The 25,816-nt window shown below is 39.0% G+C and overlaps 1 protein-coding gene across 1 annotated transcript in view; it reads right to left on the reverse strand.

Moving 5' to 3' along the window:
* The window catches only part of LOC126252179 (solute carrier family 22 member 7-like), a gene marked incomplete at its 5' end in the record, with an annotated part of 157,856 nt that overhangs the window by 106,932 nt on the left and 25,108 nt on the right, over positions 1-25,816 (reverse strand). Inside the window, one exon of the mRNA XM_049953049.1 lies at positions 21,680-21,919. Within this exon, the coding sequence (XP_049809006.1) occupies positions 21,680-21,919 (240 nt within the window). The remainder of the gene's footprint in view (positions 1-21,679; positions 21,920-25,816) is intronic.

Here is a 25,816-nt window from a genome sequence, read left to right on the forward strand (position 1 = left end):
TTCAATAATATGATTGCTCTTGTCAGAATCGACAGCAGAGCAGCACCGATTACAATAGTTCAGCTGTATACACCGAAGTCGCAAGCACAAGAAGAAAATATAGGTAAAATATCTGAGGGTTTGAAAAGGTCATACAGTACAATGGGGATGAAAATCTAATAGTCGTGGAAGACTGAAATGCAGTTGTAGGGAAAGGAGCAGCTGAAAAGGTTACAGGAAAATATGGCCCTGCGATAAGGAATGAGAGAGGAGAATGACAATATGGGTTCTGCAATAAATTTAAATTAGTAGTAGCGAGTAATTTGTTCAAGAATCAAAAGAGGATAAGGTATACCTGGAAAAGACCGGATGATTTGGGAAGATTTCAGTTAGATTACATCAGGGTCAGGCAGAAATTCCGAAATCAGATACTGGATGGTAAGGCTTCCCCTGGAGCAGATATAGAACCAGATCACAATATAGTGCTGATGAGGAGTATGCTGTTTTTTAAGAGATTTGTCAGGACGAATCAATACCCAAAGAAAAGGGTTGCGGAAATACCAAAGAATGATGCGATACCTGTAAAGTTCTCTATGACTATAGATACAGCAATCAGGCGTAGATCAGTAGGCAGTGAAGTTGAAGAGAAGTGGACATGGCTAAAAAGGGCTATAACAAAAATTGGAATGAAAACTATAGGTACAAATAAGGTAATTGCGAAGAAACCATAGGCAAGAAAGGTAATACTTGAGATTATCCGTGACAGAAGGAAGTACAAATGTGTTCAGAGGAATACAGAAACACAGGTCGCTGAGGAGTGAAATAAGCGCGATGAGCAGGGAATCTAAGGTGAAATGGCTGCACGATGAATGTGAATAAATCAGAAAAGAAGTGACTGCATGAACAACTGTCTCGGCATATAGGAAAGTCATAGTAACCTTCAGTGAGATTAGCAACGATGGTAACACTAAGAGTGCACCGGGAATTCCACTGTTAAATGCAGAGGAGAGGGCGGATAGATGAAAAGAGTACATTGAAGGTCTGATGTGATAAAAGAGGGATCATGAGTCGATTCAGTAGAGATAGGGGATCGAGTATTAGAAAGAGAATTCACATGGGCTTTGGAGGACTTAAGCACAAATAAGACAGAAGGGATGGATAACGTTCCATCAGAATTTCCATTGACGTAGCTTTGTTGCATGTATGAGTCTGGTGGCATAGCATCTGACTTTCGGACGAATATCATCCACGCAATTCCAAAGACAGAAAGACTGACAGGTGCGTGGATTATTGCATAATCAGCTTATGAGCTCATCCTTCTAGGTTGCTGACAAGAAAAGTATACGGAAGAATGGAAAAGGAAATTGAGGAAAAAGTAGACAAGGATCAGTTAGGCCTTAGGAAAGATAAAGGTATAAGAGAGACAATTCTGACGTTGCGATTGATAATGGAAGCAAGACGAAAGAAATAGCAAGACGAGTTCATAAGAATTGTAGTCCTTGAAGAAGCGTTCAACAATCCGAAATGTAGTAGGATTTTGAAAATTATGATAGAAACAGTGGTAAGCTGTAGGGGGAGATGGGTAATATACAAAATGTACTGGTGCCAGAGTGGACGACCAAGATCGAAGAGCTCGGATTAAAAAGGGTGTAACACTGGGATGTAGTCTTTCGCCCCTACTATTAAATCTGTACATCAAAGAAGCAATGATAGAAATAAAAACAATAGTGCCGGACTGGAATTAAAGTTCAGGGTGATAGGACATCAATGTTAAGATTGTCTGACGACATTCCTATCCTGAGTGGAAGTGAAGAAGAGCTACTTTACTGCTGAATGGAATGAAGAAGCTACTGATTACAGAATATGGATGGAGAGAAAATCGAAGGAAGACGATAGTAATTATAAGTAGCGGAAATGAAAACAGCGAGAAACTTAGCATCACGATCATTTGTCGCAAAGTCGATGCAGTTATGGAGTTCTTCTACATAGGCAGCAAAATAACCACGGAATACATCCAACGAGTAATTGAAGACGTAGGTTGCAAGTACTTTTCTGTGTTGCAGAGGTTGGCACAGGAGAGGAATTAGTGGCGGGCCGCACCAAACCAATCAGAAGACAGGTAACTCAAAAAAAAGAAACAAAATAAAAGTCTGGAATGCTGGTAACGGTGTGAGAAAAAACTCATCCGTTCAGAAAAGTGATGATTTTAATTACAAACACTTACACACTCATGGAATTATAAAATTTTTCGCAGTGCCAGCAACGAAATACACCTAAGGGAGTGGTTACAACAATTACACTCATCTTTGTCATCAAGATGACCATTTGGCCACAAACTCGAATTTAGTGGCAGTCATCTCGAAGGACAACCTGCGACAAAAATGAAATCGATAGCACGTGAATGTCACACGTACGGTGATTGTTGTCCGCTTACTGGTCTGAAACTACTCAAGATCGCGTGAAACATAACATTAATATGATGAAAAATTATGAACAATAGAATTTCTCAACTCCTGTGCAGTACTTTGGAAACATAATGTGCATGAATAGGTATTTAACTAATGCGTGCAGACCGTCGGAGTTAATCAGCATTTGTTTGACTAAACTACCTATCAGATTATGCCTCATAGTTTAGGCGGGTCGTTGTAAAGATAGCTTACAACCTTTTCAGTCTCTATTGTAGGAACTTGAATTTGACAATAAATATCGCATACACGGAAACCATAATAATCAATACTGGCAAAATTACCGTCAGCGGTGTAACCGAAATCGTAGACGGGTTTCGCGCGAACGGAATGATGAGAGACGCGACGAAGACCGGCATGATATGCCACATCAGCCCTATACACTGCAGATTACAGCCACTCGAGATATGATTCCTGTGACCGTCGAAATTATCAGTACAGTAATAGGCATCGCGGATCCCGTGGACATAGACGTTACGGCATGAGGGCAATTTTAGACGCAATTGTAATGAAAAATTAAATTGAAATTTACGTGACTGCACAAATTTGGATTTCGAGCATGGAGCTCAAGTTGCAGAAATCAGGGCACCGACATCCCTGGATATAAGACGAAGTAATTGTGAAACAAATCAAACATGAATTGGCGTTATCGTAGAAATTTAAATGCTGAGCGTGGGGCAACTGTAGAAATCAGTCTGCCCAACCCATGTAACAGCTCCTAGCAAAACGAACAATTTCTAGTTTCCGGCTGTCCACACACAAACCATATTAACTTCGTATATGTTCTTGACTTTAGAGACACATTGTTACAAGAAAATGGCACCTGTACATTCTATTGCAAAAGTTTCCCCAAGAAAGGTTTCAATTTCCACTGTACTTGTTTCTGTTAGATGGGTTAATGTGATTAGTGGGACAGCATTTAGTAAATGACTCCAGTAATTTGTTTGTCCAACTTTGCCCCTATTAAGAAGTAAATCGAAGGGAGTGATTCAACGAAAGAGCATAAATGCACGTAATCAGCAACGTAAGTTTTCTGCGAATTTTGTGATAGTTCCTCTTTTGTCAACAGGAGCCATTTAGGGTGTAGAGTTCCTACATGAATATTAACAGGTGTTAACTTTTGCGATGTGAAATAGTGTTACAAATAAATCATGTAACAGTAACGCATAATTATCAAGATTGGTTGACGAAGGAAGATGAAGACGTGACCTGTTTGCGTTTTCTCATTCCGCTCGAGGCACAACACTCACTGAGTTTGACTGATGGTTGCAAGAACGATATGAAAACTTTTCATTATGACACCGAACAATATATTAGTATAGAACAATTAATTAAAATGAAAGTAATCAGAGATGAAGTCGATTCTGATGCAGACACACATGAATTTTTCGAAATTTTAAAATCACATACTGAAGTTTTTCTCACAAGACAGGAACTATACAAAATTTTCTTTATAAATTGAAAGATAAGGAAATGAATTAATTTTTGTACCGCCTTACGTTATTCCATTGACATATGGAGAAAAAGTTAAACAGTAGATACAATCAATGCTAGATCAGCTAATAATTGACCAAGCAGTAAGTTCATACAACTGTCTGTTAAATGTTGTTAAAAAGAAGCATAATTCTATTACACTTGTTCTTGATTCCAGACAGATCAACACTATATTACAACCAGAAACTGATCGAACACAAACACTAGACGAATTATTACGTAAACATCATGGTGTAAAGGAAACGTCTTCTCTAGGTGTGCAACTAACCTTTGGCAAAATGCTACGAAATTCAAGATTACCATTTTGTCTTAATGTTTCATCAGCTGCGCTTATCCGAGCCCTGAGAGCATCTTACCAAAGCATTTAAAAGACTGGATCACCACCTTTGTTGATGACGTTTTGGTCACTGAAATTTTGTGAACAGAACACAATCAAGTACTGAGTAAACTATTACAGACATTTCTTGATCATGGCATTACAGTTAATTTAGAAAAGTTTGAATTTGGTAGAATGCCAATTAAATTCCTAGGCCGCATTGTATCTACAAAAGCCTCATTGTATCTGAAAGCAATTGAAGAAATGCCTGTACTTACAAACAACCAACAACTTACACGATTCTTAGGTCTTTTCTATTTTTATCGATGTTTCATCGGCTTACAGAGCTTGTCTACATCTATGTAAACTCACAGGTAAGAATACAGTTTGAGACTGGAATGGTTCCGCACACACTTAAAATAATGATCTTAAAACTGCACTGCTTAATGCACCCATATTATCACACCCTGATTTATCTCTTGAGTTTTACCTTTCAACTGGTAGCTCAAAATATGATCTCGCTGTACACGTCTTTCAAGAAGATGTAAAGACAATGGAATTCTTACACAGAAAAGTATAGCTTTTCCCAGCTGAGCCTTAACCAAAGCTGAACATAACTATTCTGTCACTGAGCTAGAAGCAGAAGCCACAGTCTGTGTATTTGATAAACTTCTTTAACTTCTAAAAGGTAAATACGCAACACATATACCAACCATCGGGCATTTCAGTCTCTTATGACAGTTTAACTAAATCATGATAGTTTAAGACATTAGGATTGTTGCTTCGGTAATTTAGTTTCACTGTGATTTAAATTCCAGGTATTGAAAACTGTACAAAAGTAGCCTTTGCAAACTTTATTTCATCTTAGTTTTGTGATATTGCTCATGAACAGGTGAAAGATAAAATTCTGGAAAGACATGAAGAAGAAATGCCAAAACAAAACAAATACCTTAAATGCAAATATTTTAGGTTAGGCTTTACAGTGACTGTTATTGATATTAAATGAAACAACAAGTTTACTGTTACCAGTCACCGTTTTCCTTATTTCCACAACGCGATTCAAAGGTTTAAACCTCCATCATTGGGTGGATTTACATTATTTATTATGACATCTGTGTGTGTGTGTTGTGTTACGACTCTCGGAGGAACTTGTGGCACTGCCTAGTGGAGAAGCTAGACACTATTTCAGAACATGGTGAGAGGCACCCACATGCCTTGCTCATACTGTGACATCACGCAGTCAGGCCTGCAAGATGAGTGGTCTGCCAAGCGAGTGGATTCATTCTTATTTATCGAGTAACATGAGCTCTAGTGCTCACAATTAAGTTACAAATTAGTCTCCTGTTTGAATATTACGCAACGGAAACGGATAACGCACATCTGACTATTAGTAATTTACGCAATTCTGACTGTTCACTACACACTTGCAATACCACATTTTCTTTCTTACCCAACGGCTTTGATCAACACGTGACCATCGCACTGAATATGAATGGCGCACACATTATAAATACTGGATATCATGACAACATACTATTCGAAGGAAAAGGCCACCAATCTTTTTCTTTTCACTATCTTTTTTATTCCGATTAATTCTATAACACACCATTACATTTTCTGCAACAATTACACATGAGAAACTCCGCCCAGTGGGCATGGTTTTACATTGGTGACTCTCTATCTTATGGTCTCGTAATTATCTAACACTACAGTGCACATTCTAGATAAGATGGTGGATCTTTTGCTATATCTCACACTTCGACTCTCACACCTATCATCACGCAAAATTCTTCCAGACCGAGCGGTACAAAAGGAACATGCATAACCCACTATCTCTGAACCTATCTTGCTACTCTCCCATTCAAACCACACATACTTAAATTACATGAAATACAACAAACTGGCCACATGGAATTCAACACAAGGAATAGTCACAACGTTATATCACATCACTTTCAGCCTTCCCACTTCAATTAGTATTCATCCCAGTTTCACACCACACTGCCCCACTTCGTAGATTTTCTTTCCTACTATGAACTCTGGAGGATATATGCATGTCTTCCTGTGCAATGCAAGCCAAGTGGCGTTGCTGGATAGAAGGCTGACTCACCTCGCTTCACTCTCAGAGTATTATAGTTTGAATCAAGCGTCACATGGAACATAACACGCAAAGTAATATTATGAACATATTCGTCACACACGCGAGTCCTCAACTGATACCATTGACGAGTGCTTCTCTTTATACTTTGTCTCATACACAGATTGAGACTCACACAGTACTCACCACGTGGAAGTACTCGTCTCTAATTTCAAGTCCTGAACACGCCATTTCTTAAATATTTTCAACTTATAGTACACACGCCAGTAATTCAGCTTAAATTAAGCACTCGGAAGTATTTCAACTTACTGTTACACGTGGTTTCATTTTTACCGTTGGCCACTTCCGAAGATTACTACGATCCCCTTAATATTACCTGCCTAACATTTAATTCTCCCCACAAAAGTTCCTGAAATAGAGAAATTAATATTCCAAACTACTCTTAAGTATTCCACATGCATACCATTCTCTCCACACTTTTGCCTTTATGGAGCACACCTTACCAACACAATATCCACCACCAGAGTGCTGAAATATGGCCGTTCTTCAGGTCATCTCGCACCTCTGCCGAGGGGGGGGGAGCACATTGCTACCATATTGGATAGCCACATTTCAGGCGCTCAAAGCTCAGGTAAATTTTATCCCTTTGGTTCCACCAAAGGTGACCAAAGAACTGTCTCAAAGATGATAATACACTCGTGGAAATGGAAAAAAGAACACATTGACACCGGTGTGTCAGACCCACCATACTTGCTCCGGACACTGCGAGAGGGCTGTACAAGCAATGATCACACGAACGGCACAGCGGACACACCAGGAACCGCGGTGTTGGCCGTCGAATGGCGCTAGCTGCGCAGCATTTGTGCACCGCCGCCGTCAGTGTCAGCCAGTTTGCCGTGGCATACGGAGCTCCATCGCAGTCTTTAACACTGGTAGCATGCCGCGACAGCGTGGACGTGAACCGTATGTGCAGTTGACGGACTTTGAGCGAGGCCGTATAGTGGGCATGCGGGAGGCCGGGTGGACGTACCGCCGAATTGCTCAACACGTGGGGCGTGAGGTCTCCACAGTACATCGATGTTGTCGCCAGTGGTCGGCGGAAGGTGCACGTGCCCGTAGACCTGGGACCGGACCGCAGCGACGCACGGATGCACGCCAAGACCGTAGGATCCTACGCAGTGCCGTAGGGGAGCGCACCGCCACTTCCCAGCAAATTAGGGACACTGTTGCTCCTGGGGTATCGGCGAGGACCATTCGCAACCGTCTCCATGAAGCTGGGCTACGGTCCCGCACACCATTAGGCCGTCTTCCGCTCACGCCCCAACATCGTGCAGCCCGCCTCCAGTGGTGTCGCGACAGGCGTGAATGGAGGGACGAATGGAGACGTGTCGTCTTCAGCGATGAGAGTCGCTTCTGCCTTGGTGCCAATGATGGTCGTATGCGTGTTTGGCGCCGTGCAGGTGAGCGCCACAATCAGGACTGCATACGACCGAGGCACACAGGGCCAACACCCGGCATCATGGTGTGGGGAGCGATCTCCTACACCGGCCGTACACCACTGGTGATCGTCGAGGGGACACTGAATAGTGCACGGTACATCCAAACCGTCATCGAACCCATCGTTCTACCATTCCTAGACCGGCAAGGGAACTTGCTGTTCCAACAGGACAATGCACGTCCGCATGTATCCCGTGCCACCCAACGTGCTCTAGAAGGTGTGAGTCAACTACCCTGGTCAGCAAGATCTCCGGATCTGTCCCCCATTGAGCATGTTTGGGACTGGATGAAGCGTCGTCTCACGCGGTCTGCACGTCCAGCACGAACGCTGGTTCAACTGAGGCGCCAGGTGGAAATGGATGGCAAGCCGTTCCACAGGACTACATCCAGCATCTCTACGATCGTCTCCATGGGAGAAGAGCAGCCTGCATTGCTGCGAAAGGTAGATATACACTGTACTAGTGCCGACATTGTGCATGCTCTGTTGCCTGTGTCTATGTGCCTGTGGTTCTGTCAGTGTGATCATGTGATGTATCTGACCCCAGGAATGTGTCAATAAAGTTTACCCTTCCTGGGACAATGAATTCACGGTGTTCTTATTTCAATTTCCAGGAGTGTATATTGCACCTTGAGTATCTGCAGTTATCAGACGACCATACATTCATTCATTTCACAGATCTCACCAAATTGGGTGTAGGGATTTATTTTGTGGGAGTGCACATGTGATCAATTAAATAAATAAATTATCATTCTTTCCTACACTGGTATTCGGGTTCAGTGTATTAAGTGAAATGGAGTCATTATTACTAAAAATATGTTGTTCTGACAAGAATAACGAAGAATGTTGTACCTATTTTCAATGTCGGGCGGTGCTGACCCTTTCAATGGTTTTGGATTTCAAAAAAATGGTTCAAATGGCTCTGAGCACTATGGGACTCAACTGCTGAGGTCATAAGTCCCCTAGAACTTAGAACTACTTAAACCTAACTAACCTAAGGACAACACCCAACTCCATGCCCTAGGCAGGATTCGAACCTGCGACCGTAGTGGTCGCGCGATTCCAGACTGTAGCGCCAGAACCGCTCGGCCACCAGCGGCCGGCTTTTGGATATCTTCTGACAAAAAATTAAACTGATATCTAACGGTAAAGATAAAATAAGTAAAATAGAGTGAGAAAGTGTTGCTTAGATTGCATTGTTTATCTCACAAAGGAGAGTCTTTAAGTAGCAAGCTGTTCTTGGTATATGAAGCTCCTTTTCGCATATGGCGAATCACGCATGCAAATACTGTGGAACTTGAAACTAAATGCACACATAAATCACGATATCTTCATCACATATCGATGATAAAATACCACAGGTTGTGTACTGTTCTTACGTATACATAAGCAGTGGCGAGCATTCGGGCCATAGCTGTTTCAGTTCGTGTTCTTACTTTAGCATTCAATACTATTTCATACTCTGCCACTAATCTGTATATCTAACAATGGAAATTCCACGATGGAGTGTAACAATATTATGGAAAGGAAAGTAACTGCTCACCATGTAGTGGAGATGCTGAGTCGCTTAAAGGCATAATAAAAAGACTGCCCACAAACGCAACTCACACACATATTGTAAGTAACCTTTTTCTATGTTTGGATGGTGGCAATGCGATAGACTGTATTAATAACTCTGACATCACTGTGTGCCATCTGTAAGACACTGTCTGTGGCTGGTCGAACATGCAGATGGGAGTGTATAGCCGGCAGTGATGGAGGTAGGAAGTTAATAGTTAGCAGTGATGGAGGTTAGAGGTTTGAAGTATTAGTGCGAAGGATGGTCTGTACGTGTGTCCATCATGGAAATGTAGAATTGTTGATGATTATATAATTTTTTTTTGGAACTGGATGTCACAGATGATTCATGTAATGAACATATATATATATATATATATATATATATATATATATATATATATATATATATATATACTATATATAATATATATATATATTACGATTTCTTCTGTTGCAGGGCCATTTTTTTGCGTTAATTTTTTTGGCAGTCAGATTGCGTTTGAGTTGTATTTGTCAGGAATAATTCTGTAGGTCAAATATGAAATGATAAAGACAAGCAAAGTGACAGAACATTCAGTTTCACTCAGTAGTTTAAGTAGGTTCACTTGATTCAATTTCACTCAGCAGTTTCAGGATTAAATTCAGAAGTTTCACCTGCCCAGTTATTTTAGTCCAAGTAAGTAAATACTTAATAAAGAAGTTTCAACTGGCGACCCCGCTAGGATATCTCATTGGTAACTTCTTTTCTGTATAGAGATTTTACTTTGTAGTTGTGGTCTCTTATTTTTGTACTGTATTGTCACGAGCAAATCAGTTGTCGAATGCATGTGGATTTTTAGCAATTATCACGCAGTCACTTTCGCAATTAATTAGATATGTATTATTTTCAGTGCTATTTTAGTGTGTCTTCTCAATTTTGTTTTTCAAATTGTTTTTTTTTGTGTGTTATCATGTGAAATACTGTGATAATCATTGCATGTGAAAAACGCAAAACTAGGTTCTAAAGAAAATTGAGAAACAACAGTGAAGACGAGTGTAGATTGTTAGCACCACCTAATAATGAAGTGACAAATGTTCAATACAGTAATTTGGAAATAGAGCGTAGGGACGAAGACCACGCAGTAAATCATGGTGTAGACATTGAAACCATCAGTGAACAGGGAAGTACTTTCGATCGATCGGTCAGTAACAGATCGTCTTTACGAATGTGAAATGACAGAACCAAATCTTGCAAATACCGTCGATTCAGTATTAGCATCATCACCTGTTCTCAATTAAGTCAAGGCACATTCTATGGTTTTCAAAATACGATTATTGCCGCCGTAAATGCACTGCCTAAAAGGATGGAGGAACATGTTTCAGCCACTAAAACAATGTTATTGCAATTAATGCCACAAAAGGAGCAAAAGCTTCAAAAGTTACATGCAATGGAACAACATCTTCAGAACAACATCTTCAAAAGTGCCTGTTCTGCTTATTTATAAAGCATCCGAAGAGAAATAATTTCAGACTTGAGTGCATGAAAATGATGAATTCACGGAATACTGTGAGATATGGATATGGGACATACTGAGGACTTTTGCTTACAGACTGCCATATGAGCCTTATGATGCACTTATAGAACATTTCTAGTCTGTATCATGTCCACAATTGAATTTTAAGTTATTTCAAATGTAAAAAAATGAAAACACAGAACTGTATTCATTTATATGTACTAAACGGTATTTTAAGATCAATGTGTAAAGTACATAGTGAGTGAATTGCATTCTCACAATTCAAATGTTGCAATGGTCTGTTACCAAGAACTAGGCACTCCAGAAGAACGTGGTCACACTCAAGACATTGATCCATGGCTTGTAGATATATACGTATGTTGACCACTTTTTGTTTTCAGTTCATAGTATTTTTACACCTCAATGTAGGTTGATGTGATACATTTTTATCAATATTGTAAATAAGTGAGTAAAATGAGTTACTTCAGTACTTTAGTGTTTTCTTCTTAAAAAACTTTATTTGGGAATTTCTGTTATGATGACAAATGGAGATATAGGTAGTGCTACAGCAGTGACGGGATACTGATTCTAGCCTTTAAGTTAATTATTGTAAGATGGTGATTTCTTTTCTCTTGTCATTCAGCAATACTGAAGCTCAAGAGAAGTTATTTGCTTCATTTTCGGTTAATAAGCCATTTATTTCAGCTGCTACTGAACAGTTCGAAGATAAACCTTTTTCCTGTTGCATCTTAGAGTAGGTTATGTCATTATTAGTTACTTTATAAGTTATCTCTTTTGAATGTTGTATTTATTTTGCTGGTGATTAACTACATATGGCCACACAATTCTGACTCCACACACAGACAAGTTGACACTTGATGTCTGACGATACTGAGCTTGTGTCCTACTTACATCTTCTATTTGATGATCATCAAGTAAACATAGTATGATTTTGAGAAATGAATTATTTGTACTGTAATGAAAAGGAAGTATTTGTGATAATTATAGAATGTGTAATAAGTGACGGAAACTGAATTGACTATGTAGTAATACTGAATGACATTCTTTACCAGCTCATGTTGTCTGCAGTTCAAGTCCCTGAACTGACTATGCAGTAATAAGAATTGACATTGTTTACCAACTTAAGCTGTCAGGAGGTGAAGTCTCTTATCATAAATGAGAAGGAAATGCATGTACACTCACATATATTTTTCCTTAATTATTTATCACAGAAACTAGATTATATGAACTTCATATTTTGATATTTACATGTAATTTTACTGTGTTTTGAGAATGTATCTTCGAGCATTGCTAGTTTTTATATTGTACAATAATTTAAATCACACATAATTACTATGTATTATGAATATGTCTGCCTGCTTATTTCGGTGTTAGTGTGCTCATTTCCGATGCAAGTGGGACCGGGTTCAATTCCCAGCTGAGTTGGAGATTTTCTCCACTCGGGGACTGGGTGTTGTGTTGTACTCATCATCATTTCGTCCTCATCACCGGTGGGCAAATCGGCCAATGTGGCGTTGACTGAGATAAGACTCGGAATTGGAGGCCAAACTTTCCCGGATGTAGCACCCTAGCCAAGGATGCCTTATGCTCTTTTCCATTTTCCACTATGTATATATCAACTCTGGGATCTATGATTAATTGTCGCAGTTTTAAAGTATGTTATCATTAACGTCTTTAGAGAAATGTATCTGTAGTTCAATGTTCTTACATTTCACACATCTTGCATGTTCTGGGTCAAAACACGCAGTTCATAGTACACATTGTACTGTACAATCAGAAAATGGATTTGTATACAGCAAATTTGCCACCAACTGGTTGACTTGGACATAAAATTTACAACTGTACTTCAACAAACTTGCCAAACTTATATAATCATCTGTGGCCATACATATTTTGAGTAATTATCTGAGCATTGAGCTTTTGTCTTTATCCTCATGATATCGACGTTACATTCAAGAGTATATAACTTACTATTATTAATTTATGCACTATAATTCACTTCTGTTATTGCATCATGTATGAGACAGTTGATCTTCTGTGTCAATTACGAGAACCTGTTTTCTAAAAGGAATACAACTTCAAAGCTTTTATGATCTTATCATGAATTCTTACTGAGCAACGTTTACTTGTAGCTTATACAGTCAGTATGGATTGTGTAAAGTCTCTTTATCTGAATGTGAAAAAGAGAGACACACATATTGGTGTGTTTGTCAGTGGTCATAATGCGTGTAACTAGTCCCTGAGTCCGTTTACATTTCAAACTTGTTTGTCTTCAAATGAGTACACTGACATTTCGGTGTGGTTGTCAGTGGTCACAGTGAGAGTTGTTCCTGAGTCCACTGTACCTAAAACGTATTTCTTTACCTGTTTTTTCGTTTCCAGACATACTTACTCTCTTGAAGTAGTGTAAATAACATTTTGATACCTCGTCAAACGAACTATCACCAATCTTATGCAAATATGACTGCTTACCTACACAATGATACCTGTATATTTATTTTGCCTCTCTTTGCACGATTTCAAATTCCATGTAATATCTCTATCTACATGACTAAAAGACATTTTTTACACTCTTGGAGAACTATAAATAACACTCTGTTACCCTGTCAAATGAAGTACTATCATTTTCATGTGGATATCAGTGCTTACATGCACAAGATGATACTTATATACTATTTTTCTTGACTACATTGTACAGCTTATCAGTTTCTCATTATGTACATAACTTACATAATCGCATGCTTATGATTATGTATTTCTCCAGCTTTGTAAAACATCTGACGCTATTACTCTCACTTTCGATATCTAAGAATTTTGCATTCGCTCCTTGGGCGCATGTTAGGCAAGAACCACCCCACAAATTTCTTAAATGGGAGGGTGGTGATTTAGAAAGTTGGACGTTAATATTTATTTCTCTCGAATGTAGGCCACTGATTCTTCGGCGGTGTGCAGACATAATCTCTGAGATATTACGCGAATGAACAGTTGCTGATAGTAGTCGGTCGCAGCCTGCTTTGGAGACAAGCCTTGCAACAGATGTAGCAACCTGCTGGAGGCGTGGTAGCAGCAACGGAGGAGACTTGGTATTATGTGAGGATTTTTGGTAAATTGCTTTTTGTTAGATGTAACTGTTGCTTGCTTGCGCAGTGGAGGGAATTTGTAAGATTTTTGTATCCATACATTGCGAGTAATATTGGTATCTTTGTTGTGACCAAATACAAGAATACTGATTATAGACGTTGTGGAATATTTAAAGGTTTGCTAAGCTATCTGTCGAATTCAAGGAAAGGCCTGAATCAAGTTTATCAGTGTTAAAAACCGTCAGTTTCCATCATATAGTAAAGTAAATATTTTACTTGGTTTGTTTCACATCTTTACACCGCTTGTGGATTGTTAACCAAACTCCTCTTGATCCTACGATTTCTATATAAAATTTAATTACTGAAGGTGTTTTAAAACTGTCTTCGCAACTTAAAGAAAATTTGTGTTGCAGCACTGATTTGTTTCGTTTTAATTTTATCTGTAGTTTGCAGCTCTGAATGTGACGGTAATCAGTACACAGAAAGTTTCAATAAAAACGCGTTCAGTCACAATTTTTCTGTGTTTAATAAAATTACACGACGCATTTCGTACCCAGTGGGTTCGTCTGATGCAAATCGTCTGATACGAGTACATAATTTAAATTTGCTCTTGAGTGAGTGGAAATGCGTTCTCCTGTTACAAGAATGTTAGATGTTAGGTTACGCATTTCATGAATCCAGTGCGGATATGTATGAGAAGCAGGAAAAGTGCAGTGAAAATTATACCGGAAAAAACAAGGAAAACGTCTTTAACCTTTTGCGGACAGCATACTTAATGTATTCACTCTGTCGTCACATATGGTGCACAGTTTTTTACAGCTCTTCAAAAACACTTCACAGATTTAATTTGTCCTGAAGTGAGCAGAAATGACGTTTATCACATAGAGTCAGAGATCTTAATATGTAAGTAGATGACAGCTGCAAGGCATAAATTTAAACCGGTCTTTAAAGTAACTAAAACAGCTATGGCAAATGAAATCTGTTTGTTCATTTATCACAGATTCAGACCTTTCGTTTTGTGAAGGTACATTTCCGACAGTTCTGACTGACTTATGCAGGGAAAATATGCAAAAATTTCAAAACCCGTTCCCGACAACACACAAATTCTTTCAGACTTAACCACTGTGAAAAATCAGGTACTTCACCTCATAGAAAGCAAACATATTTTCAGCAAGATAGGAAGCAATTTGGTAATATTATACAATGAAGCTTATGGAGAGATCATACATCACTTAGAACAATAGGAAATATACTTCCACAAAATCACAAAACCTAAATTTACACTCTGTGATAACCTTCATCTTTGATCACATCATGTTAAACTAAATCAGTTAAGTGTTTTTTTTTAAATAGTCGTAAACAAATGTGCGCCTTGACTGACGTGATGTGCTACGAAAATATGAATATACCAATGTACGCTTTCCTCAAAAGGTTAAACATGTTCTTCCTTGTTTGTGCGATTAGTTTTCCATTGTTTCCTCCACTGTTTCTGAGATATTTCCGCACTCGATTCACGAAACAACTAAACTCACCTCGCTCAAGGGCAAACGAAAATTATGTAATAGAGGATCTACAACTCAAGATGGACACACAGAGCCCGAAATGCTTCGTTTAATATAATAAAACATGGAAAAAATGTGACCGGACGTGTGTTTACTCAAAATTCATGTGGTTTCGTTTTGCTGAATTAAAACATCTTCAGTGCTCCGTTATGAAACGTAATTAAAATTTGTCTTGCTTCTTAGTTCTAAAATCAATTTGTTGCAAACGATGCTGATTTTACTTGGTGTATTTTGAGTCCGATTTTTCACCGAACGGAAAACCGTCTACGTGCAAGTTTTTGATGTTTAGCCTCGCCTTGCACTGTTATTTATCATCTAAGCCCACAATGCCTTACAGGACTATACACTTCTTGGTAGGAAGTGAAAGGTAATAAGAACAATCACACCGAAGAAAGGCAACTTACCATTGTTGTACAATGTGGAAGACAAAATGAGTACAGAATATGTAACACGGTTCCTCTCGAAAAGTATTCAAAAGTAATAACTATTTAACCTAATTAATCCTACTACTTTGCAGATGATGTGCTGATAAGCTATATAAAAGCACAAAATGAACTCAATCTTTGTAGTTTCGTTTTCACAACGACGTAGTTTCAGGTGAGCAGTCAAAAAGGTGAAACATGTTCCTAGGCTTAAAATACCTTACCAACAATGGATCTTTTACAACATTTCTAAAGAAATAAAATCAGACTCTCTGAACATGACTGGTATCGATACATCTTTGAGTAAACAACTAAGGGAACTACATTGCTTTTTGAAGAGAACATTGTTTTAAAAACCTAAATATAACTAGTAATGGCACAGAAAGCAGGAACGTCAAATGAACGATTATTTTCTACTGATACCTTAGGTTAAGATGGATTTCTACTTATTAGGGATTTTAATTGATTTTATATTTCTCCACAACTCACATTATCTGCCATTTCGACGTTCGTGTGTAAGACTGACATAAGGATCTTTCGGCTTCATACACTTTCCATTATTTAATAATTTGGACTTTGGTCTCTCATCTTCTGCTCTTGAGGCAGCGTGGATGCTATATGACTAAATGTGTATTTTGATACGTTTATCAACTGTACATGAGATAAAAACCCTGGTATATTTTAGTCCGATCGATTGGAAAATTACAACTTCATATTCATTGAGCTCTTCTCGCTCTGTTTATGCTTAATTGGAGTTTGATTTCCCTTTAATTGTCAAAAACGTTCTTACTTCGTTTATATCTGTAAGTAAAACCTCATTGACATGGTATCATTTTACTAAAACTGCTGTCTAACAACAGCAGCTACTCAACATCTCGTTCTGGACATCTGCATGAAATACGGGTTACAAGGTTGTTTCAGATGATCTCTCCATCAGAATTAGAAATTTCCACGTAAACAGCTCGATTTTCCAGACAGAGCAAAGTGAATGACCACGACTCAATTGTAAAAGGCAAGATATGATTACACAGTAAAAATGTGAAACATAAGTATGAGTTTACAAACTGGTTTCCGAGTCGTTGCAGTATTCTACTTTTGTGTACTCTTATTTTTATACAGCAAATGCATACTGCCTAATTGGAATACAGTAAGCATCTCGCAAGGAAATTATTTTATTGCCTTTGTCAGTCACGTATCACAAAAATAGTTTCCCGAGAATTACCACTTGTTAGTACGAAACATTCGGATGTTTTAAATGTATTTCAGCATCAGATGAGGTAAAAACTTTGACTGAGATATCAGTTGACGAAATGCTATGAAACGTGTTCAAATCATCAAATCATACATAGCCAATAAGGAGTAGAGATAGTTATACTACCGATAACTCCGACGTATGTACAGTATTTAACGATGACTCTCTGAATGTAGCAGATGAATTAATCAGAAATATATTTTCTTCAGGGAATCATAAAGGGTGAGTCACTAACTATTGCCATTGACATGTAAACACCATTCGACGGTCTCGCAATACAACACTAATAGGAACGATAAGACTAGTATCGTCGTATCAGGCGAATGTGAATGATGTATTCCTTCGAAGAACAAGTCGAAATGCCTCTCATTTTCGTAGAATGCCAATGAAATTCAGTGAGAGCAAGAGACTTATACGCTGAAAGATATCCTGAACATTCTCACCCAACACGTCGTACATTTAAATATGTTTATGATAAATTGACAACAACTGTATCTTTAACGCATATGAAACAAATCCGGCCAAGGAAAGTTACTAACGAGGAACGGGAATTGGTACTCTTGCCACTGTGGTACGAGATCCTTGCGTTAGTTCGCGTCAAATCGCAAAGGAATCTGTCCTCAGCCAGAGTAGTGTTGTTCATGTTGTGCATTACCATAAATATCATTACCATATCACTCTCCACCAAAAATTAACTGGTACGGATTAAATGCATCGCACTGAATTCTGCCGATGGACTCAACTTCAGAATCAGAGGGATTACCCATTTATTAATTTGATTTTATTTACTGACGAGGCTGCATTCACTAACCATGGAAATGTTAATTTGCGTCACATCCATTATTGGGCAACTGAAAATCCATGTTGGCTGCGACAAGTTGCACACCAAAAATCATGGTCGGTGAATGTATGGTGTGGTATTCTGGTGGACAGAATTATAGGCCCCCATTTCATCGAAGGAAATCTTAATCGTAGGAAGAACACCACATTCCTGCAAGGAACATTAGGTCTGTTATTGGAAGAAATACCTTTAGGAACAAGGAACATAATGTGGTATCAGCACGATGGGTAAACATTTTTCGCTGATGGCTAGAAATGAGTCGCAGAGAAAATACCCAAATTCTTGACACCTCAGGATTTTTTCTTGTGGGGATTCGTAAAAGATGTTGTTTATAGACACGTTCCAACTACAATTTTCAGAGTATGTGCTTCGGTAAGTGCCTTGTGATAAGGAAAACTACTCAAACCATGATAAGAAGATTGCAGCACTGCATTGATACCAATGTTCATCACTTCGAACATGTTCAGTAAACTGACGTTCATGCCACCTTTGTGATCTTCTTTGACTTTGAATGACCTTACTGTTACACATCATTGGATTCGTCTCGATAGCCGCTATCAGAAAATAAGTACCAAACTACAGCATCCAATTTAAAAAAGAAAGACATAAACAAATTTGATCTTCATATCTCTGAAGTGACCCCACCTAACAACAAAAGACCAAAATTATATTATGTGGCTCCCGTTGTCCCATGCAACTTTCGTCCCACAAACTTTTCAGCTACTACCGCACTTTCGGAGCTATTCTTGGGCCAATAGTTGGTGAGTCACCCTGTGTAACTATCATAGAGAGTGGCTCTCCAAGACCACAGTATGAAATTCAACTCTGTGGTACTAGCAACAGGGAGACTGAGTCAATGATTACGGTGCTGAAGACCAAGAACTCACATGGGTATGATGTGATATTTAGCAGAACAGTAAAGCACTGTGCTGCATATGTTAGCTACATTTGTTATCTTTTTTTCTTTAGGAATGGTCAGTTTGCTGAAGCACCCAATAGCAAACACCATTTATAAAAAAGGAGAAAGGGATAATATGGTTAAATTTAGACCTATTTCTATGCCACTAGTATTTGAAAACGACTGTGAAAAGGCTGGACAAGTAAGCATAATTTATCAATACAGTTCACTTGCTATCAAACGGACAATCTGGATTGAGAAGAGGCTTAGCAACTGGAAACGCTATATACCCTTTCATCAGTTACACGTTGAACGAATTCGACAAAAAGTTGCGTACAGTAGGTATCTTCATTTTCATAGTGTGGATTACAAAATGCTACCACAGAGCATTATGGAATGAGATGAGTAGCCCACAACTGGTCCTTCTCATACATGAAGAACAAACATAAAAATGTCATTCTCCAGATCCGTGAGAACAGCTACGAGGTGGCATCTGATAGGAGAACTGTTAAATGGACGGAGCGCCAGGTATCGATGCTGAGACAGCTGCGGTTTCTTTTTCATGTAAATGTTATGCCTTGTAATATGATATTAGTCTCTAAATTAGTACTGTTTGCTGTTGACACTAGCTTCTGTATATAAACGTCATCAGTTCTAATGAGACAGTTGCTTCTATAATAATTCTGTTTTCTGGTGACACAAGCTTGGCTATGAAAGCTATTGACAACAGCATAGGCAATGAATTAAATAATGAAGGTCAAGTGATACGTTGATGACTTGTAGAAAGAAATTCTTGCTCAGTCACAACAGGAATTAGTTTCTACAGTTTATGACACACAGCTCAACTAAAACTGACGTTTTCATTATACAGAACTGGCGTGTGGTAGGTAATTCTGGACAGTTCAGTTTTTTAGGTGTTGAGATACATAGTAAACTTTTATGGAATCCCATGTTCAGGATCTTGTTCAAGGAGTGAATCATTGTGTATTTACCGTTAGAGCATTTTCTGCAGTAAGTGATCGTGCAACACGAAATTTAGTCTCCTTTGCTGATTATCATTCGCTTATGTCCTATTGCATTATAATACCTGGTTAATGTTCCTATTGACAAAATGAATTTTTAGCTCAAAACCGTGCAGTTAGAGCAAAATTTGGTTTGAGTTCGTCAGCCTCTTGTCGACCTCTATTCAGTAGTCTAGGAATTCCGATACTGGCCCCTCAAAATGTAATTTATTTCGTGTGGTTTGCTGTTGACGACGTAACCTTCTTCCCAAGATTTAGTAGCTTCCACTCAGTTAACGCTAGGAAGGAAACCAGTCTACATTCGGGTCGCACTTAATTGATTCTTGTACAGCCAGACGACCAGTATTCTGCAGCATGCCTCTTCAGTAACTTACCACAGGAATTGAAAAGTCTTAGCAGTAATTCTCGCTCATTTAATGCTAAAGTGACGAATTTCCTCAGGATCACTTCCTCTGCTCTATCGGAGAGTTTCTAGATAAATTAATCTAATTCCTGTATTACTTAATTGATTATGATAATATACTGGGTGTTGACCATTATGTGGGAATGGGTAGAAAATTTACATTGGAGCAGAAAAATACAAATAAAAACTAAATTTTTTCTTAATGAGAGAGACATGTTTGCCTCATTTGTGTACTTTATGTTTTTCCAATTTTTAGCTTCCGTTTACAGGTATTACTAATTTTCAAAAGTAGTTTGTTTTGAAATTTTCATGTTGTCCCCTTAGCTACCATGGTACTAGTAATTACGCAAATCCGTTTAGTATTGAGAACACAATCAGTAGTGGAAACTTGCTCTGTAGTTATTACTGGATAGTTTTTAGGGCGTACTGAATATTAATACTCCTCGAACGGACTATTTACGAGAGACACACAACTGAATAAGCCTGTGTTAGCGACCTCAGCTGAGAGCGACGTGTTGAGTATGAATTCCTGCTCGGCCTCATCCTTATCGGACTAGTGTGTACTGTATAATTCTAACAAAAATTTATTCTAATATGCACATGACGGGCAGGCACCTGATCTGTCTAATTCAATGAGTCTGAAGCCAGGTAGCTGTATGCTGAAAGATTTCCTAATAGACATTTGCCGAACAACACTGGAAAACTGAAAAGCCAGAAACGAAGCAAACATGAAAAAATTAGAAAAAGTGTCTCTAAATAATAAAACGCTAATAATTGACCATATGCACTTCTTTTTACGTCCTCTGTCAATTCCTCAGATATTTCCCAAACATTAATTAACATCCAACTCACTCGCAACTTGTCATCTGGATTGGGTTCATCTGCATTACATTTTATTTATGTCAATCACAGGTGCAGACGCGTTCCTTGTAAATGCAGATATGCTCCTCTGTTTGGTCCTACGGAACTACACGTAATAAAAATACGTAAAATGACTTCATCCGGTTACTGAAGTGTCTGCTTGGTCTGAGACTGAGAAATACGTTACAGTAATCTCTATTTTACTATCATCTAATTTTTATTTTACATACAAATATAACTTACGTTAATATCATATTCTCACGTCATTAACTTCTGAGGCATACATAAAACAACGAAAATCTTTAATAACTTAATACCCACCAAGTGATAGGTTAAAATATTTGTCCATTGCTGGAATATTACATTATAAATGTAAAATGAATAAGACTGCTATAATCTCACAGACTGATTGCTTACATGTCGCCTATGTATCCGAACAGTAGGCTCAGTGCCACTCCGATGTTTTGTGCGTAGAACAAGACGTCATTGGCGGACTGCTGGTTGTCGCAGACCCAGTTCATCTGGGAGGGGACAGTCAGAGAGAACCACGTGTCGTCGTAATCCCAGCCGTGCTGACACTTGACGGGTTCTGAACTGTTCCAGTTGGCGCCATGGCTATGGTTGTACATCAGGCACTTGCTGAACGAATTGCCTGCCCTGTGTGAGGTCAGATATTTTTAAAAGTAGCGTAGAAGGCTGTAAAATAACAACACTGCAATCAAAGCGAAAACAGTTAAAATGACATCTTAGCGAATGATAACCGAAGCATAAAATTTCTAAACAAATATTTCCTATGAATCAAGCAATTTCCTAGAACGAACAATGGGCTAACGAATCAACGTAAATATGAATCTTTGAATTCGTACAAACTGTTACACAAAACGAACCATAAAAAACGTGAAACTATCATTAGCTCGTACATCAGTTTGGATTGCATAGTGATTTACGAGGCATCGTTCTATTGGAGTTCGTATGCCGTTGGCTTCCTCGGACTTTGGAGATGACTTAATCCAGCTAGCTGTAGGGGACCGACATTTAAACGTGGGAAATGAACCACGATGGTACTCTGCAATTTTTCCGTTAGTGTACACTGTCAGAGTTGACTGACGTGATTGAGGATCAGCCGTAATGAAATTTGAACCCTTTTTTGATTTTGTGAGCGATACGGCTTTTTGTAGATTTATCTGAGTATCCGCCAGTCAGGAATGATATGCAGGGTGGTCCACTGATCATGACCGGGCCAAATATCTCACGAAATAAGCGTCAAACGAAAAAGCTACAAAGGACGAAGCTTGTCCACCTTGAACTGGGAAACCAGATGGCGCTATGGTTGGCCCGCTAGATGGCGCTGCAATGGGTCAAACGGATGTCAACTGCGTTTTTAAAAATAGAAACTCCCATTTCTGTTACATATTCGTGAGGTACGTAAAGAAATATGAATGTTTTAGTTGGACCACATTTTTTGCTTTATGACAGATAGCGCTGTAATAGTCACAAACATATTGCCCACAATTTTAGACGAACAGTTGGTAACAGGTAGGTTTTTTAAATTAAAATACAGAACGTAGGTACGTTTGAACATTTTATTTCGTTTGTTCCAATGTGATACATGTTTCTTTGTGAACTTATCATTTCTGAGAACGCATGCTGTTACAGCGTGATTCCCTGTAAATACCACATTAATGAAATAAATGCTCAAAATGATGTCCGTCAACCTCAGTGCATTTGGCAATACGTGTAACGACATTCTTCTCAACAGCGAGTAGATCGCCTTCAGCATTGTTCTCACATACACTGACAGAGCGCTGACGCATGTTGTCAGGCGTTGTCGGTGGATCACGATAGCAATTATCCTTTCCCCACAGAATGAAATCCGGGAACGTCAGATCCGGTGAACATGCGGGCCATGGTATGGTGCTTCGACGACCAACCACCTGTCATGAAATACGGTATTCAATACTGCTTCAACCGCATGCGAGCTATGTGCCGGACATCCATCATGTTGGAAGTACATTGCCATTCTGTCATGCAGTGAAACATCTTGTAGTAACATCGGTAGAACATCAGCATACAGCATACATTGCACCATTTAGATTGCCATCGATAAAATGGGGACCAAATATCCTTCCTCCCATAACGCCGCACCGTACATTAACCCGCCAAGGTCGGTGATGTGCCACTTGACGCAGCCATCGCGGATTTTCCGTTGTCCAATAGTGCATATTGTGCCGGCTTACGTTAGCGCTGTTGGTGAACGACCCTTCGTCGCTAAATAGAACGCGTGCAAATAATGTCATCGTCCCGTATTATCTCTTGTGCCCAGTGGTAGAACTGTACACGACGTTCGAAGTCGTCGCCATGCAATTCCTGGTGCATAGAAACATCGTACGGGTGCAATCGATGTTGATTTAGCATTCTCGACAGCGACGTTTTTGAGATGCCCGATTCTTGCGCAATTTGTCTGCGACTGATGTGCGGATTAGCCGCGACAGCAGCTAAAACACCTACTTGGGCATCATCATGTGTTGCAGGTCGTGGTTGACGTTTCACGTGTGGCTGAACACTTCCTGTTTCCTTAAATAACGTAACTGTACGGCGAACGGTCCGGACCTTGGATGATGTCGTCCAGGATACAGAACAGCATACAAAGCACACGCCCGTTGGGCATTTTGATCGCAATAGCTATACATCAACACGATATCGACCTTTCCCGCAATTGGTAAATGGTCCATTTTAACACGGGTAATGTATCACGAAGCAGATATCAACCGCACTGGCGGAATGTTACGTGATACCACGTAGTTATACGTTTGTGACTATTACAGCGCCATCTGTCACAAAGCGAAAAAAGTGGTCCAACTAAAACATTCATATATCTTTACGTACTACACGAATATTTATTGAAATGGGGGTTCCTATTTAAAAAAGAAACGCAGCTGATTTCCGTGTGACCTATGGCAGCACCATCTAGCTGGCCAACCATAGGGTCATTTTGTTCCCCCCTTCAAGCTAGAAGAGTTTCGTTCTTTGTAGTTTTTTTCCGTTTGATGCTTATTTCGTGACATATTTGGCCCGCTCACTGTCAATGGACCACCCTGTATATAACATATCAATATAGTGCCATATGTACTGACCTCATGTTTATTCATTTTCTGTAAATTTTGACGTAGCTTCAAACAGTGATGTACAGAATAAATGACTATTTATCATTTTCGTTTCACAGAGAGCGAAGTTTTTCTACGAGTGATAGAGAAGTGGTTTTGTGAATTCGAGCACTTGTTTACTGCGGAATGTTATTTAGGTTGATGTGAAATGTCACCTGAACTGTAAGTAACATGTTTTCATCGAGGAGAAAAACTTAAAAATTTTGTTTCTAAAGGAGAGCCCACTCGCCTCCCTGTTATGAAATTGGTGTTATATGATGTAAAGCTGCTTAATAATGAAGTGACAGTTCCTAAAATGAAATGTGTTGCGAACTGTGTCTATACTAAATGTACAGAGAACTAAGCGTTTGAGGCAATAATAAGGAACACGAATGATTATTCAAAATGTAATCATACTGATGGTTCTGTTAGCACAGTATTACTAACATACGACTTGCGACCAGCCAAAGTCTGTAATTTATTGTAGTCATTCTGTCAGTAATTTATTGCTCGAAGTGTCGCTTGCAAAGACCAGGCAAGTGCATAGATTAAATGAGAAGGTTTACGGCGTCAGAGAAGAAGTTCAGTGGCAGTAGAATAGCTAAAGTAGAATTACAAAAGTACATTCCCTCTTAATGTGACTGTATGCACTAATATGGCGTATTTTGTGCGTGTAAACCAACACCCTACATACTCCGTATGCAATACTGATGATTATCTGAGGAAAAATGGCGAATATAGTCATCTTGTACAATTACCTATTTAACATAGTTAACCAGGAGCAACGACATATGCAGCTGTTGTGTAAGTTGACTGACCCCACATTACATACATCACAGCCTGGTAGGGGGAGAAATGTGAATGAAGATGTGAAAGAAATTATCACCGAGGAGCCAGGGAGTGGAACGGAGTGCGATAATTCTTACAGTCAATTAATCGATGAGCTTGGTATCAGTGAAGATGCACGTGAAGGGGCGCATGAGAATGCGCGTACGAAAGTAGAAGCAAGCGTTCATGAGAGCGAAGAAAATTTCAGAAATATTAAAACATGCTCTTTTGAAAATGCAAGAAACAAATGCCATGACGACATATGTAATCACCATACTGTAAAAATCTTTCGAAGATGGAGGCAATAAGAAAACAGCCTTCAACCCTTTCACTGCAAATTACAAAACAGCAACACTACCGCATTCAAAACAGACCACGAAAAAAGCTTGATAGCTGAGGAACGAAATGCAAACATCTGTACCGAACTTCAGAAAACATAAAAGGGAGAGTATGATGAAATCATAATATCTTTTTGTTTTGTATGTCAAAAAAATTCAATGAGATGATACAAGCGGCTGCGGAGCAAAACATTGCTCCCTTCGGAACTGCAATTTTAGTCCCTGCCTAACAAATCAATTCATAT

Source organism: Schistocerca nitens, chromosome 4, assembly GCF_023898315.1.
Source record: "Schistocerca nitens isolate TAMUIC-IGC-003100 chromosome 4, iqSchNite1.1, whole genome shotgun sequence".
Classification (NCBI taxonomy): Eukaryota; Metazoa; Arthropoda; class Insecta; order Orthoptera; family Acrididae; genus Schistocerca; species Schistocerca nitens.